Genomic DNA, 16206 nt, shown 5'->3' with positions numbered 1-16206 from the left:
ACAAACATCGTTTCCTGGCACGGACTAAAAACAACATAAAACATAAAACTCGTCACGATTACACAAAACTAAAGAGTTAACAAGGGGTGGGGGGTGGTCTGGTTTTTTAGGGTGAAATATGTGGTAATATGGTTTCTGCGATAATAATGGTGGGTGGAGATGTGTGAGACGGGCGGGTGCGGTCTGCTCTCCTAACCGAGCGCAGCAGTTGTGGCATCAAACGAAAGAAGCGACTTGGTTCTAAGGAGGAGCACAGAGGATTTGAGCGTTTGCTTTTTATTTTGCACAAGAAGGATAGTAGGAATGTGGGACATTTTCTACTGGTACTGTTAACTAATTAAAAACGTATTCCGCAAATCTCTTGTTTTACTGTAACTTTTCTTGCTTTCAGCGTAAGTTTTTTTTCTGGTTTGGAGCGTTTGTTAGTTGGCGATGGATTCTTACCTTGCGTTAAAATGATTCCAAAAAACGCTGCACATTCACACAGTCACAGTTAGTTGAGGGTTAGTTAGAAGAAAAAAAGAGATGAAGGAGAAAAGCATTTTTGTTAGATTCGGTTAGGCTCATCGTAGGGCGTCGTGGTGTCCGCCGGTGGCGACGTTAGTTGGGGGAATCGGAAGAGCTGATTGGTTGCGTTAGTTTAGTTTGGTAGTTCAGGGTTGGAAAAGAAACGTCAAAGAGAATTGCTTTAATCTTCGCAAAAGGGGGTTCGCAGCCTACTATGTTGCGAGTACACATAGTGCTGACCGTAGTTTCACCACAAAAGGTTGCAAATTCTGATTGAAATTTCAAAATGATTGGCAGCTTTGATTAAAGTGTGGGGGAAACAATTGATGAAGCGTCAATTAGTTCAAAGCAAACACCGGTACGGTAAACGGTGCCATTGTCGGGATAATGGGGGGAAAGCCAGCGAGGGGGTCTTATTTGGTATTATACCGCTAATTAGACTGTTGTGCACGGGAAAGCTAGCATATAGCGGACCGGTCGATGCACGAAAAAGGCTGACAGACAGCAGGATATAATAATAATAATTCCAATAATTAAAATATTATCGCATTAAACGGTGTTATAATCATCGTGCGATTGGTATAAATTAATTTTTTATAGCACTTTGTTCGTTAGATTGACTTTTCATGTCGCTGTGGAGATGGAATGGCGGTTGAATAACCGATATGGTTGCCTTCCGGAGATTATCGCGAAAAACCAGAAGCCGGGCGCGGTGGCGAAGCTTGGCCTCAGTTCAATAGTTAATATTTAATGTATTAATTTATGATAAATAATGTAACCGTTTGTTTGGTTTTTGTTTTTTAATACTGTTGCCTTTTTTTCGCGCTTTTTCTCTCGCTCTCTCGCTCTTTTGCGTTGACATATTACTGTTTACTCTGGTATTGCCTACTCTTCGGGGATATTCAAACTTTGATGACTTTCTCTCAGTATGTTAGTAACAGCGTTATTTTATGCGGAACATTAAAAATAAAAAAATGGCAATTAGCAGGAGGATGTATAAATAGACGGGGGCACAACATAATATATTTATATAGTAATCAAAACAGTACTCTCGATTCCATTTGGAAACACAAACGAGTGAAACAATCAGACGAAAAAAAAAAAACAATCGAAATTATATTTGATATTAAATTATATTTGACTTTCATCACTCTCGGAAGAGGAGAAATACGAAAGAGCCGTGTGATCGGGTTTTCGACAAGTGGCCCATCATTGAAACCAATCAGTTTTAATTAATATTTACACAGCTTTTGGCCTATCGATTTTCCGGTTCACAGAAAATCGATAAATGAAAATTAAACAAAAACCGAAAACAAAACAGTTAAAACTGAAAAATCAATACACAAAACATAAAGAGCGACTGCAATCAATCGACTCCCGTACAGCATTCCTTGCACACAGCGGTGGGCTTACCTTTCGTTGAACGTTTCCAGCTTGGCGTAGTTTTGCAGGCTGCCTTCGTCGATGAGGAACTTCATGCGCTCGAAGAAGGACGCCGTAATGGCTGGCGGTTGTTTCCGCAGCAGCACATCGATCGGTTTGGGGGCTGAAACGCACAGTTGGCTCGTTTTGCACAGGTGATTTCCGCAGCACTCCGGATCTTCGCAGTCAACAAGGCCATCTAAAAGAAAATACGGAAGCTTGGTGATTGTGTTCTTCTGGGAACTAAAGGGACGTGCGGAACAACGACGAGAGATTGATGGAACATTGAACTTTTTTTTAAATTTTTGTTCTCTTCCATCAACGCTGCGCGTTGTCACCACCGTCAGTGCACTTTACCTCTATCATTGTCCTTGTTATCGCCACAATTCTGCTCCAGTGAAACCGAACAATCCGGTCCGTCCCAGCCTTCGTAACAGCGGCATTCCCACATCAGTTCTCCGCTCACGTGACACTGACCATGCTGAGAGCAACTAAAAAAGAGGAAAAAAAAAACAGCGGTTACAAACATTCCGTTCATCTCGCCCCGCTAAACTTATCTATTCAATCTACAATTTCTTCAAATCCACCCTTCCCCCACTTACCCACTGGGGCACCCCTCCAGGGTGCAGTGCTTCCCGTTCCAGCCCGTTACGCAGAGGCACGTTCCGTTCTTGCACTGGCCGTGTTCGTTGCAGCGCGGATCGCACAGTTTGCTGTTGCAGAACTCACCACCCCAGCCGGCATCGCAGCTGCAGCTGTCACCCACACAGCGTCCCCGCGGGCCACAGTTCAGATCGCACAACTCCTGGGAGCAATCCTCGCCGCTCCACTTGGGCTCACAAGTGCAGGTCTGGCTGTCCAGATCGAACGTTCCGTGGCCGGAGCAGTCCGGTAGACACTGCAGCGCGTCCTGATCCATCGTCGCACAGTCCGGTCCCTTCCAGCCCTTTTTGCAGATGCACGTGCCCTCGGCACAGAATCCGTGCCCGGAGCAGGTGGGATGCGGACAGTCAACTGTACGGTAGGGTGAAGACAAAAAAAAAACATAACAAAGGCGATATCATTAGTGGTTATGTTTGCTGGTATCTGTCGGAACTTTGCACAAAAGCACTATATCCCGTTAGGCTGTTAGGTTAGGTTAGGTTGGATGGCGTTAGAGGTTAGGTGCCTTCCCCGGTTTAATCAATTTACTTTATGGTGGGTGCTTAGGATACGAAAAAGCGCTATCTTCTGGCGGCTCGTTAGGTTAATCCTTTTAGAAAATAGAGGGGGGGTAAAAAAAGGGGTAGGGAGGAAACTTGAGTTGACATAATAGTAGTGAGAAGAAAACGGCGAAACGAACTTCACAAGTAGATAAATAATAAATGTCTGAAAGTAGATAAAACTGCTTTTATGCATTAAAACACGAGGAGAAAAGTTGAGCGTTAAACCGCATTCTCCTATTGCTCCCAGTTTGTAATTAATTCAAATTATTTATATCACATCTTGTTTCTTTTCTCGGTTTTCCAGCGTGCCTTCACTGAAATCGAGATGGGAATAAGGCAAGATAAAAACGGAGCCTACAGTAAGTAGACTGCATCCTCACCATCGGTGCAGTTAAAACTGTGCAACTTTTGGGTGAATTAAAAATTAAACCTGCTAAGCAGGATGTACGACAAATTCTGTTTGAACTTTAAAGGGAAAACAAAAAGCGGGAAAAAAATCCTTGAAAGCCCAGTCGGAAGTCGGATACAGAGCTGACAGATGTGTGAGGTGAGATGAGTGCTGATGAGGCTACCTTCTTCGCAGTATTTGCCCTTGTAGCCGCGTACGCAGGAACATTTGCCGCTGACGCAGTGTCCGTGTCCGTTGCAGTCCGGTACTTCACATTCGTCGTGCCGCAGTGAACACTCCTTGCCCTTCCAGCCGGGATTGCACTGGCACTCGCCGTTGATGTACTCGCCTCGCTGGGAACACAGCACTGGGCAGACGCCTGGGGAGTAGAGAGGAACGAGAGAAAGAGAGAGAAAATGAAAAATGCTTGTTTTTGGTAGTGTAGCCACAATTGTATGAATAACACTAAAAAATAGAAAATAGTATGATGAGGGAAACAAAGAAATGTAATAGAGCATTATGAAAAAATATGGAGTGTGATAAAGTGTGATGGAAAACGTAAACTATTCAATAGTTTATTTTTAGACTATATATGTGACTTTGTCTTGACCTTCCCGGATACGCATTAAAAATTTTAAAAAATACTAAAAAACTAGGTTCCGATTTTTTTAACATAAAATAAAAATATAACAATAAAGTGATACAATTGCCTAAAGTTAAATGGTTCTCAAATGACCTAAAATATGAAAACTGAGAATAAAGAATTTAGAAATAAAAACGTTCTCAAAATTTCAGTTCTAAAATTTCTTAGTCACAAAACTGAAACTAAATGAACAATATAACAGTTACGGACTATTTTTTTTCATAAAGAAGAACGCCAAAACTTGATTTTTCATTTTATCATGGAGTATGATGAAATAGAAGTGTAATGCAGTATGATAGAGTATGACGTAAACTATTCAATAAATTATTTTTATCTTAAAACGTTATTTTTGTCTCGATCGTACCGGATTCCAATAAAATCTTGCTGAACTACGTCATTGAACAGGCTTCTATGAGAAACCTGAAAATCAGAACATTTTGTCCAATTTCAAATGCTTAGAACTCGGGTATTTCCTGAGCCGGGGTTATATCAAGAGGCCTGAAATCTAAATCCTGTTTTGCATTCCAAGAGAGTGGCTTCTAGTTTCCGAAAAACAGCTGGAAATGGCCAAATACCATCAAATATAGACATTTCTGGAACCAGAATATGCACAAAGTTGGGAAATCGACTTCAGATGCCATTTTGAAATCCAAAGTGGCGATTTCTGGTGACCAAATACCACACAGTATGGGTGTTTCTGTGAACGAAATGATGCACAATGGCCAAAAATTAACCCCAGATGCCATTCCGAAACTTGAAGGGTTTCTGGAAAACAAAGAAAAATGTCCAAGTATCATTCAATATAGTCAATTGCACAGAGTACGGAAATTGACTCCTGGTGCTATTTTGAAATTCAAAGTCGCAACTACCGGTTTGCGGAAATAACTGAAAATGATCAAAAACCACCTAATATGAGTGTTTCCGGAACCGGGTTGATATCCAGCGGCCGGATAATGGCCCCAGATACCATTTCGAAACTTTTTTTATCAGTGTTGGATTGAATTTATTGACATAAACATACAACAAGATTGTATTTAATTCAACTGTTGAAATTCACCACTTTAGTGCCATTGTTGGCAAGCTCATTTCTATTCTTGTCAATATTTGATTTTCTTCGTAATTCGAAAAAGTGATACGGCGAAAAATAGTAAAACCAAAACCATCAATAGGTTTTGCCGAAGAGAACCTAGAAGTTGATAGCTCTTTTTAATAGTGAGTATTCAAAGTGGCAACTTTTTCTGCCTTAAAATTAGTGTTATTGATAGGGATACAACTGCATTTTTTGAATAAAAAAAAAAAACATTGTGTTTTGCGAGGGTTTATTTAAAATAAATTGGACTTGTAATACACGGAAAATGTATTTCTAAAAAGTATACAAGTGTTTAATAAGGGCGAACGGAAGGCTTCAAATTGACGGTAAAAATATATATTCAGTTTCTATCTAAGTGAAATATGAACAGAGGAGTAAATCAAACTTAAGCGGCCGAGAACACTGGTCGACAAATGCGGAAAAAATGGTGCCCGTAAAGCTCGAAATAGCTGCCCTAGAATGATTATAGCTTTTAAACCACTCCTGAGAATTTTGGTGCCCCTAGCCATTACCAAAATGCGTCAACTTACGTTCGTCACTTCAATGTTATGTTGACTAGGTTAGGTACTCATTTGAGTTTTTCAAACATGTTGGTGGCTAGGGCACCAAAAGTCACAGCAATGGCTAAAAACCTATAACCTTTCATATTTTTCTAGTTTGAGCTTTAGGGCCACACCTGTGTTGACCAGTGTAATCCATAATATTTTCAAACCATATTTTATCATTTTTAGAAAGATTCTGTATTTTTATGATTTTCTTGTTTGCATTCCTTAGAGATCGATTGCGCTTAGCGAAAATTGTTTATGCAGATTTTTAGAAAATAATGTCTTTTGGTATTGTTTGAATATTTGGTGATAGGTTTTTTCCAGTAAAAAGCAAGTGATTTTTTTTTCGTGATGAAGAATGTGTACATTTGATGAAGCGTTGGTTTATGCAGTATGATGGAATGCCAAGGAATACAATGGAGCATAATGAAAAAATATGAAACGTAATTAACCATGATGGAAAACGTCAATTATTCAAAAATTATAAACGTTTACTTTGTCTCGGATTCGTTGGATTTGAATGAAATCTTTTTGATATATCATATTTTGATTAACAAATATTACACAATTGTTGCTGAAAATCATAACTACAAATCCTTTGACAGGTTAGACATAGAAGACAATATTTTAGACAAAACCATTCAATTTGGGATCAAAAATTAGTTCATGGTTTGCACAAAGCTGCAATTTTCGATTTTTTTGGTAAGCAAACTGTAACATTTTTCAATATTTTGGCGAAGAAACTGTACATATCTTTACCAAAAAATGCGTTCTAAACACCATTTCCAGCAAATTTACATGTATAAATGATTTTACTAACTCCAGCCACACGCGTACATTCTGCGAACTGTTTTTTTCTTAGTCCATGCAAATTTTTCGAGGAAGTTGAGTAAAATCTTTTCATGATAGAATATTTAAATAGTTTTTGGAAATCGTTAGTAAGTATTCAATCCGGATTATATTATTTTTATAGTTGTTCCCCTTCTCTGCTGAATGAAATTAAATGTCCCGTCGGGATGCGGTATATTTTTCCAAATCTGTATCATATTTACAGTTCGCTTATTTTTCGCTTTCTCTACTGCACACATTGTCTGCTTAATGAACTTGTTCTCTACTGTTCCTGTGAGATTCAATTGTAAAAAGTTACCACTTTAGTGGAAGCTCCATTTTATTCTCGTCAATGTTTTGTTTTTTTTTTATTTCGCCAATGGAAAAAAGCGAAGTGACAAAGCGCAGTTATACAGGGTGCCACCGTGAAAGTGATACACACATTTGAGTGCCTTATTTCACATTGAGAGGCCTACCCTGATAGTCAACTGTGTTTGTTTTGATTGTGACACATCTTGTAAGTTATATAGGCAGTGTTTCACTTTTTTCAGAGGAAAATTGCAATGGATTCAAGTAGAGAATAAATTAAGATTTTGTATTTTGCTGGAATGAAAATCAGAAAAATGTTTCTGGTCGCAGTGATGAGTCCACACAGGGAAAAAAGCTGTCATGTCTGAGTTTGAAAAAATAATCGTGTACAGGACCATCGAACGATTCAACCGAAACTGGCAATAACCGGGTGGAAATCGGAGTGTGATCCAAGAAAAAAAAATCACAAGAAGGTTGTATGCAAAGCCACGACCGCAAGGTTGAAGTAGAATACTTTTACAAGAAAGATAACCCGGCTGCTTGCGTGCCAGTCATTTTTTCTAGTAAATAAACGTTGACCGTTCATTGGCAGTATTGTAACTTCTTTTTGTTTGATATTTTGAATGAAGTTCATTGAATATTTTTAAATTTTGTGCAAATGAGAAATTGAAGTGCTGCCGAATTGTAATATGCACATTTAATACGACATCATTAAACGGGAACGGAACAAAGGCTACGGTTATGCAGAACGCGAATGCCGGCGCGATGCGATTCGCCTTTCCGTGGTGAAATGTACAGCTCTTTTTTTTTTAATAGATTTCGTCTTGCCGAATCGCATCGCGCCGTTATTTGCGTTCTGCATGCCCGTAGCCAAACACTAAGCAACGCAAACACGTAATAATAGTCAGAGTATGCATGTAGATGAAGATAATTAACTTTGCATTATAGCGCTAAACGAGAAAATATTAACTTTTCAAATATTCATTTGTGTTCTTCAAATTTCAGTTGTTCAATTTAATATCCGATGAAATGTCTGTTTATTATCTGATGAAGCTCTTATATAGGCCAAATGATGCATTCCCAATTTACTAGGCCCATAACTCTGCCGACCGTGCTTGGGAAAGCAATCGTATAACGACCAATCAGAGGTCGAATTTTATGTTTTGACAAGGCTTAAGAATTTTCAATAGTACAATAGTTCGAATGATAAAATTGCAATTTCATGCATTTGGTAGGAATCTTAGAAGATTTTGTAATCGATTGTTGCAAAAACGAAGGAAATCCATCGAAAACTAACCGATTTATTAGCATTTGAAATTGGACATATTTCTCACTTTTTTTAGTTTTAGATTTTCATTTCACATCCCTATGTAGCCGAACTTCCTGAGAGAAGTATTCTACTTCAAAAGGCTCGTGAAATGAACATGAGCCATAATACTATGCATTAAATAATCGAAAATGACCCTGGATACAGAGTTTTCAAGAAACAAAAGATTTACGGATTGTCTCGCAGGAGTATTGTCAACAGGGTTGCCAGACATATTCATTCAGATGAAAAATTATTTACGCTGAAGGCTGTTCTGAACAGCCGTGTGTATGGAGCATGTCTTCGTGATATTCCAGTCAAATAAGCAGGAGTGGAACGATTTCTGAATGCTTCAGCTGTAATGGTTTGGGGAACATAATCTAGCAGAGGAAAGTTGCCACTGCTGTTTATCGATAGGGGAAGTTAAAAAAGAGTACTATTTACAACACGTCATTTAATCGGGGAGCTCCGTAGCCGCAAGGTTACAAAGTCCACTTTGGTAAGTGGGTGGTCGTGGGTTCAAATCGTAGTAGAATCAGGCCATTTGGTTGTCAAAGAACTTTTCAGCATGGGTTTATTCTCAGGCTTTTCACCTCGTACCCTTCCTTCAATCTGAATTCTACAGTACGCCTGTTGACTCTCCTTCTAACAAACATAAGTCCCGATTATATAAAACTGGTGTGAGTAAGGTAATCAAGTTCTCTCCAGGGAATACTAATTGGGCGATATCGTTAGGATGAGGCTCGGTATAGTAGAGCAGTAAGCTTGAATGGACAGGTGAAGCTTACACAAGCACGGATATGACTAATAAGCGTATCACTAACTTTCAATAGTGTTACTATCAATAATATTAAGTGTGAAGTACAGAAAACACCTGAGCAATATCACAATAGATCTAATCTCTGGTAGCAAAGATGAGTCCACACTGAAAAAAATACGTCATTAACTAGACCATTTGTTGCCTTGTGTCAAAAAATTATTTGGATAAAAAAGTTCCTACTTTCAACCTAGGGACTTTGGACACTTTTTAAAACCGTTTGGTGAAAATCTAGGAAGAAATGCCAATCGAATTCGTGCGTGCGGTTGGTAACAATTTTGAAAAGCGTTCGCGAGCCGTATTCAAATGCAAAGGCGAAGGATTTAATTGATTCAACTGTCACGTTACAGTAGAGATACTGGAAAAGAAACAGAGAAGAAATATTCTTCTGTTTTAATTTTATGGAATAAATAAAGTGTATCATTTTCATGGTGATACCCTGTAGTTTGTTTGCCAACAAGGGAACCACCCATAAGATTTGCCGAAGATAACCTAAAAGGTGAATCTGAGTTTTATTCTAGTATTTTTTTCGCAGCTCTTGCTATTAGTGAATAAGAGTGTCTGAGATATTTGTAACCTACATAACTAGCATATTTTTTGAATGGAAATGGCGATAAAATATCGCAAGCGCTTATGATTTGTTTTGCGATGGTTTTCTTCGGTGGCATGAAAAATCTAATGGCAATGGAGTTGAAAACCGTTTCGGTTAAAAAGACGTGCATAGTGAGTTCCTAATAAAGTCTTTCATTCATGCGAACAAAAAATATTTGGGGCTTAAGGCAAAATTGTATTCAAGTTCTAAGCGGAATTTCAATATCAGAGAGCATTGCACGTGCATTAAAAAAAAATAATAATACGAATTTCAAGTCATACAAAATTGTTTAAAATTGTACTTAAAAAAATGAGCCATTTATTGGCTTGCGAAAAACAACCCAAGTGATTATTTGCACCCTTGCATTTTGCTGCATTCCAAAACGTTATTGGGTAAAATTTTCTTATGAAAAGTAGGCTAGGCCTCCTAAATTTTCAATGGAAAAGTTGAAAAATTGATTTTTTTGCCATAAAATTTAATATAGCTACAATCTTTTTCTTGATCTCAATTTCAACGGAGCTCATGATTGTCAGGAAAAATACAATCTTATGAGGTAACCAACAACGATGAAATATGATGGAATACAATATAGTATGATGAAGGACGAAGTACGAAGATGTAATGAGACAAAATTTCAGATGTGTAAAATTAAGAGTTGGATTGGGACTAAGATAGGGAACTACCACATAAGATCAAAATAATGGTCGCAGTGGTCCAAATCTTACAAAAACAAGAGAACGTTAGTTAGTTTTTAAATTCCTTTTGTTCTGTATTTCTAATTTTCCAAGTGTCCTGGTAAACTTTTTGTACTAAACATTAAAGCGGGATCTAAATGATCGAGGAGTCAAAAATTTATAACTTCACAGTACAGGTCGGACTCGATTATATATAGTCTCCGATTTCTTTTCGATATATATAATCGAATTTTATATATATTCGAATCAGAGAAAAAAAAACTATTTTCATTTATTTTACATAAATGATTCGTTGTTTTCGAATATATAAGAAGAATTTCATTTTTGACTCATCCCACTAAAAGTCTGGAGATCCATTTCTTACAAAGAAAATATATATCTTTTAGTTATTCCTGAAGTAATTGCAGACAAATGTTGAGAAAGATTATGAGCAGTGTGTATTCTTGATTTGTCAAATCGTTTTTATCTAATTTCTCAAATTTACACAGGAGTTCAGAAGCATCAAACTTCCCAATCAAGATTCCGAAACGACAAAAGGTCAAAGTTTCAATTGTCTTCGAATTTCAAACATTCAAAATCACCCAAAGCTCAAGCCATCAACGTTACTGGACAAACACTCAGGATGTCTTAATCCAATTGTCTATGAGTACAAGATTCCGAAAGACAAAGAGTCGAAGGTCAAAGCTATGAGTGTACGAATCAAAGGCCCGAAATTCTAATAATTGAAAATGAAAGAGATTGACATATTTTGATCGTGTTTTAGACCCCCGTACCGCCACCCCGTGGTATTGTGGCCAACACCCCCCCCCCCTCCCCATGCGACTTTGATCACGTGATCTTTTCATTTGTCAAGTGCCAAAAATTTTCTATTTTTCTAAAATGCAAAAGCTTCATTGTTGACTTGGTGGCAACAATAAACTATAAGTCAGGAAAAAAGATCACGTGGTCATTTCGTAAACCCCCCCACCCCCGTGCGTGGTCTTTCGTGGTCTTTTGACAAACCCCCCCATCCCCCTCTTTATGACCACGTGGTTTAGGAACGGCCCCTAACGGCAAGAATTTAAAAGTTATTTTTGGCACAAAAAAGTTTTAAAATTTAAAATCCAAGGGGACCAAAACTTTTTGAATGGAAGCTTTCAGAGGATAAAAAGTTGGAAAAAGTCCAATATCCAATTGGCAGCAAACTCCAATTATTTCTCAATTTTTATCGTGGCAATTTCAAAATTTTCGACTAACAGTTTTAAGTTTGCTTCAGTTTCACCCCTCTATTTTGACCTTTTAGTGTTGAAATTCGAACTTAGATCCAATTCAGAATGGGAAAACATGATGACAGGTGCGGAAGTGTAATTAAAAGTAAAGTGTATGGAATACTAAATCATATACGTTGAAAACAACGATGAAGTATGATGCACTAAGAAGGAGTTTGATGACCCAGGTTAATTGATGATAATAATTTATTAATATTCTAATTTACCATGTGAGGAGCATACTTTAGAACATTTTGACGTCTTGAACTTGCATGAAAACACAACCCAAAATAGATACAAACTACGCTAAATAACTTACTCTCGCTGCAGTCGTCCCCGCCGTAGCCCGGATTGCACTGGCAGTGCCCGAGCAGGCACTGCCCATTTCCGGAGCATCCGTTCGGGCAGTTCTGGGTCATGTCCTCGGCTACGATTGCGTAGAAGGTGAGCTCCTGGGCGTCGCCATCGTCGTTGTAGATCGACAGGAACCAGTGGCCCGGTTCCATGTAGCGGGTTACTTCACGGCGCATCGACGGCTGCAAAAGTGGAGGGAAAACAACAAAATTGCCCCCGCCATTCAGGGATTTTGGCATTTTAATTATTGCGTTACATCAACAGGAGAAGAAATCGATAGCCTGGTTTGATATGGTAGATAAATCGCTCGATAACCCGCCCGAACAATAGCTCTTTTCCATCACTGTAATGGATTCTGTTTCTGAGCCGCTTGGATTAGAGCGCTAGATGAAAGTATAAATAAATCCTAGCCAACAGATGTGGGAAGGGATGCTGCGCACCCTCGTCTCTCGGAATGAATTGAGTTATACCACCAACGAATGAAGCAGATTATATAATCTAGTTTCTCGCTTCGATTAATAAACACATAGCCGAGAGGGACTTTCCCTTCCCAGCAGAGCAGCGACAGGAGACAGGTTCGGTGCGGTGAAGCTCGATCAAAAAGAAATCAATTACCGAGCAGAAAACCGACATCCCTTAGACGCTCACTCGCTCGCACTTTATCTATTTTCAATCCCTTAATTAATAAGTGCAACGCGCGGCATTGCGAAACCCGCAAGCCCCTCCGGTGTGAATCTGGAGTGCCATCGTAGATGCTTCATCGACCGACATTTATGTGCGCGATGATTGTCGAGCTGCCGGCAGGAAGGGGTGCAAAATTCTAGACGTGTGGCACGCGGCCGGAAAGGTATGTATTTATGCGTCTGCTAGGTACGTACGCACGCACGGAAGACGCAGGAATCAATTTGCCGGTATGCCGGAGCTTTGCCGACAGTGACAGTGGCGTGATGAGGTGTTCGCCCGGATTGGCGAGAATTTGAGATATTAGACTCCGGCTTCGGTTATGGAATTTACCTATGCGGGATTTTATGCTAATTCACCTCTCTCTCGGTTGGCAGACAGCCTTTACAGAACAGAACTTTGTTAGTTTTGATTTTTTTAAAAAGGACGAATTGGAATGAAATCCCTCATGAGTTGTTGGCCTATGAAGGTGAGCCTAGTTAATTAGAAATCGATGATTCTAGCAGACGACGGTGTCGCCATCTATCCACTCCATCAAAGCAGACTACCGAACTCAGCTGAATGGATACTTACATGGGTGGCACGTGTCTGGCGTGCGTTGAAACCGCTCAGCACCTCCTTGAAGTGGTACTGGGTGTGCGTTGGCAGCGCATTCCGGCGGGCATAGACACCGATCGACGCTCCCCGCGGTATTCCGTAGTCGAACTTAACGTAGGCCGGTTCCGACTGGTAGAACTGCATGTTCCAGTAGCTGTACGGGGGAATTTCCTTCGAGAGGCGCTGGCCGAGGTTGATCTGCGAGAAGGTGGTGCCATCGGGTGGGAAACTTCGTGCTGGGAATGTTCGGGCACCTGGTTTGTAGTTGGTGGTTTATTTTTTTTTTGTTGTTGACACGCGCGCACACACATACACACGCAAAAAAAAAAACATAACCATACACAATCGAGAAAATAGTGGAACAGTAGGCGATGCCGTCGGATTTTTGTTTTTGTGCAGTTGTTCGCGCAGTTCACAGAGTCGGAAGTTCGATGGTTTGCGTTAGCGTTAGAGAAGGGACAGGAAGAGAAGAAAAGAAGAAAAAAGAAATGAGAAAAGTTAGTTAGTACGCCACGGATAAAGCACTAGCGGCACTGGTGGCTCCCTATAATGCCCCAGAAGTGGATGAACGCTTGGTGAATATTAATTAAATTCTAATGCTTAGTGTGTTAAAACAAAAGTGAAGCAAGTCGAGCATGCAAAGCATTTTCGGTTTTTTTTTCGTGTGCACATAGATACCCACCCCTGAGGGGGTAAGATAAGGCACTGTGAATAAGGAGACGAAGGGAGGGGCAAAAAAAGCTGCGGAACGTGTTAGCTAGCCGTGGAATGTTGAACGGGATGCGATTTTTGGTTAGCACGTCGGATGTGGATTCTAGGAAAATTTTCCGTTGCTTATCGATGACGACGATGATGATGGTGATGTCCTATATATATTCGCCGGTATGTACAGATGGTGTTTTTTTTTGTTTCTCTTCCTAGCTCACCTTCCAGGATCAGAATGGGTGGTATGACGACCTTGGGGCATTGTTGCTGCACTGCTGCCGTCGTGGCATCCTGCTGGGCTTCTTCCGTGGTCGTCACATCTGTTGTTTGTTGCTGCTCCTCTTCTTCTTCTGGGCTAGTCGTGGTTGACTCCTGCTCGGTTGTATCATTAGCTAGTAAATCTGAACTTTCCACGACATCCTCCAAGGAACCGCTATCGTCGATTACACTTATGACCTGATACTTTTCATATCGGGATAGATTAGGACATTTGATAGGACATGGTGGAACCGGGGGAGGTTCGGGAGGAGAACAGGCGCTGTTCGAGTCTTCCATTTCGGGGTCGAATTCGCTGCTTGGTTTCGGGTTTGGGACATACTCCGGAGGCGTTGGAATTGAAACCTGGAGCACATAAACGGAGTGTTGGACCGTTCCGGTTCCGTGGTCACTTGCAATGGATATGTTGACCAGCAGCCGTGGCAAAATGGACCCATTTTGCTGGCCACCAGCCGTCGAATTGCCTTCGTGCAGCAGGAAAACCGGAACCGGTGGCGAGGCGGTAATTGGAATTGAATGACTTTCACCGGCGCTCGGCTCAGCCGGGAGTGTATGAATTTCTACCCGTTCCGTGTCATGCTCCTGTACGTTCTTGTAGTAAAGTTTGTTGCGTGACTTCTTCGTCTCTTCGCCACTCACTGGACCATCCTCGAGGCTAATTAGTTCGACATCTACGATGTCGTCCATTGCTGCTGGCCCGCCTGGTGCCAAATGTATGTAGTGCGCTGACGGATCGTCATTCGGTAGTTTTTCCTCTTCCACAAAGCGTAGCTTTGCGTCGACTTCAATCGGAATGTCGTCGACGGGGAAAACCGCTGCTGCTGGTACTGTCGAGGCGCCTGGTTCGACATCGAATGAATTATTTGTGATTAAATCAGGATCATCGTCGTTGGTTGTAACATATGTTATGCCATTATCATTAGCGGTAAAAATTTCATCATCCTTCTCCGGCTCGTCCTGCTCGGAATCGTAATAGGATGAGCTGGCGGTGGGACTCCCAGTTAATTGCAAACTCTGCCCGAACTCGTTGTCAGCCTCGTCGTCGTTAGACTCCTCATATGGTTGCTCATTTAGTTCCAGCGTACCGGAACCGGAAGATAACGGTAATGATTGTGATTGCGGTAAAGCGGAAGTTGGATGAGTGGTGGAAGTAGGAGTAGGAGTAGTAGTAGTTGCAGAGACAAACAAAACATCGGAAACAATAGGAACGATTCCGTGCACGGGAGAAGACGAAGACAAAATGGGAGTGTAGGCTTGGAATAATGATGTTGTTACGTCGCCACCCGGAATGCTGCCGCCGCTGGCGGTGGAAAGGGTGGTAGATGAGCTAACACCATTATCGTTAATACCATCACCATCGGTAGTGCCGTCGTCAGTGATTGTTGTACTAGAATCTACGCTAATGTCATGCAAAACTAAATTATCAGAATAATCAGCATCATGCCCGTCATCAGCCATTTGCGGTTGTGACATCCCGGCGTCATTCCCCCTTAGTAGGCCGTTGCCTAGGTGATTGCTGTTAGGAACACTTCTACGTGGTCTACTGTGTTGCGAAACGGGAATGTTTACTATACCTCCGTTATTGTTGTTGTTGCTGTTGCTGTTTGCATTGCTAATGCTATTGCTGTTGGCCGGCGCGGTTGACGCCGCTGATGAAGACGCGGATGTGGAAGCGGAACTTAGCGAGGGCGAATCGGCAGCACTGCTGATGCCACCGCCACCGATGTTGCTGCTGCCGATGCTACTACCGCCAGCAGCTGGTTTCACCCGACCGGATGCCGTGCCACTTTCCGCTGGATCCGATGCCCGGTTCGCATTCGCTATCGTACTTTTGGCCGCAGAGATTTCTGCTTTTTCATCGACTAGAACTGTACAGGGATTGGTGGTTGGATATGATATACTTAATACGTTAGATGCTGCAAATGATAGGAGAAAAGAGATTAATTAGCTCGGCTTTTTTGCCACATGATGATGACGATGATGCCACAGCGGGAGGTGG

The 16206-nt window shown here is 40.9% G+C and overlaps 1 protein-coding gene across 12 annotated transcripts in view; it reads right to left on the bottom strand.

Annotated features, from left to right (window-relative positions):
• LOC129721707 (teneurin-m) overlaps positions 1 to 16206 on the bottom strand; it is a 440502-nt gene that overhangs the window by 18809 nt on the left and 405487 nt on the right. For 10 of the 12 annotated variants that reach the window (XM_055674594.1, XM_055674595.1, XM_055674600.1 and 7 more), the window contains 8 exons: positions 15782 to 16123; positions 13203 to 13480; positions 11914 to 12130; positions 3707 to 3901; positions 2532 to 2943; positions 2287 to 2420; positions 1921 to 2128; positions 445 to 471 (listed from right to left, as the gene is read on the bottom strand). In XM_055674594.1, the coding sequence (XP_055530569.1) occupies positions 445 to 471; positions 1921 to 2128; positions 2287 to 2420; positions 2532 to 2943; positions 3707 to 3901; positions 11914 to 12130; positions 13203 to 13480; positions 15782 to 16123 (1813 nt within the window). Of the gene's footprint in view, positions 1 to 444; positions 472 to 1920; positions 2129 to 2286; positions 2421 to 2531; positions 2944 to 3706; positions 3902 to 11913; positions 12131 to 13202; positions 13481 to 14152; positions 15735 to 15781; positions 16124 to 16206 lie in introns of those variants that run through there. The other 2 variants (XM_055674598.1, XM_055674593.1) reach the window with 2 other exon arrangements.

The sequence above is a fragment of the Wyeomyia smithii genome, chromosome 2 (assembly GCF_029784165.1).
Source record: "Wyeomyia smithii strain HCP4-BCI-WySm-NY-G18 chromosome 2, ASM2978416v1, whole genome shotgun sequence".
Taxonomy (NCBI): domain Eukaryota; kingdom Metazoa; phylum Arthropoda; class Insecta; order Diptera; family Culicidae; genus Wyeomyia; species Wyeomyia smithii.
This window is presented reverse-complemented; position numbering and strand designations above follow the sequence as displayed.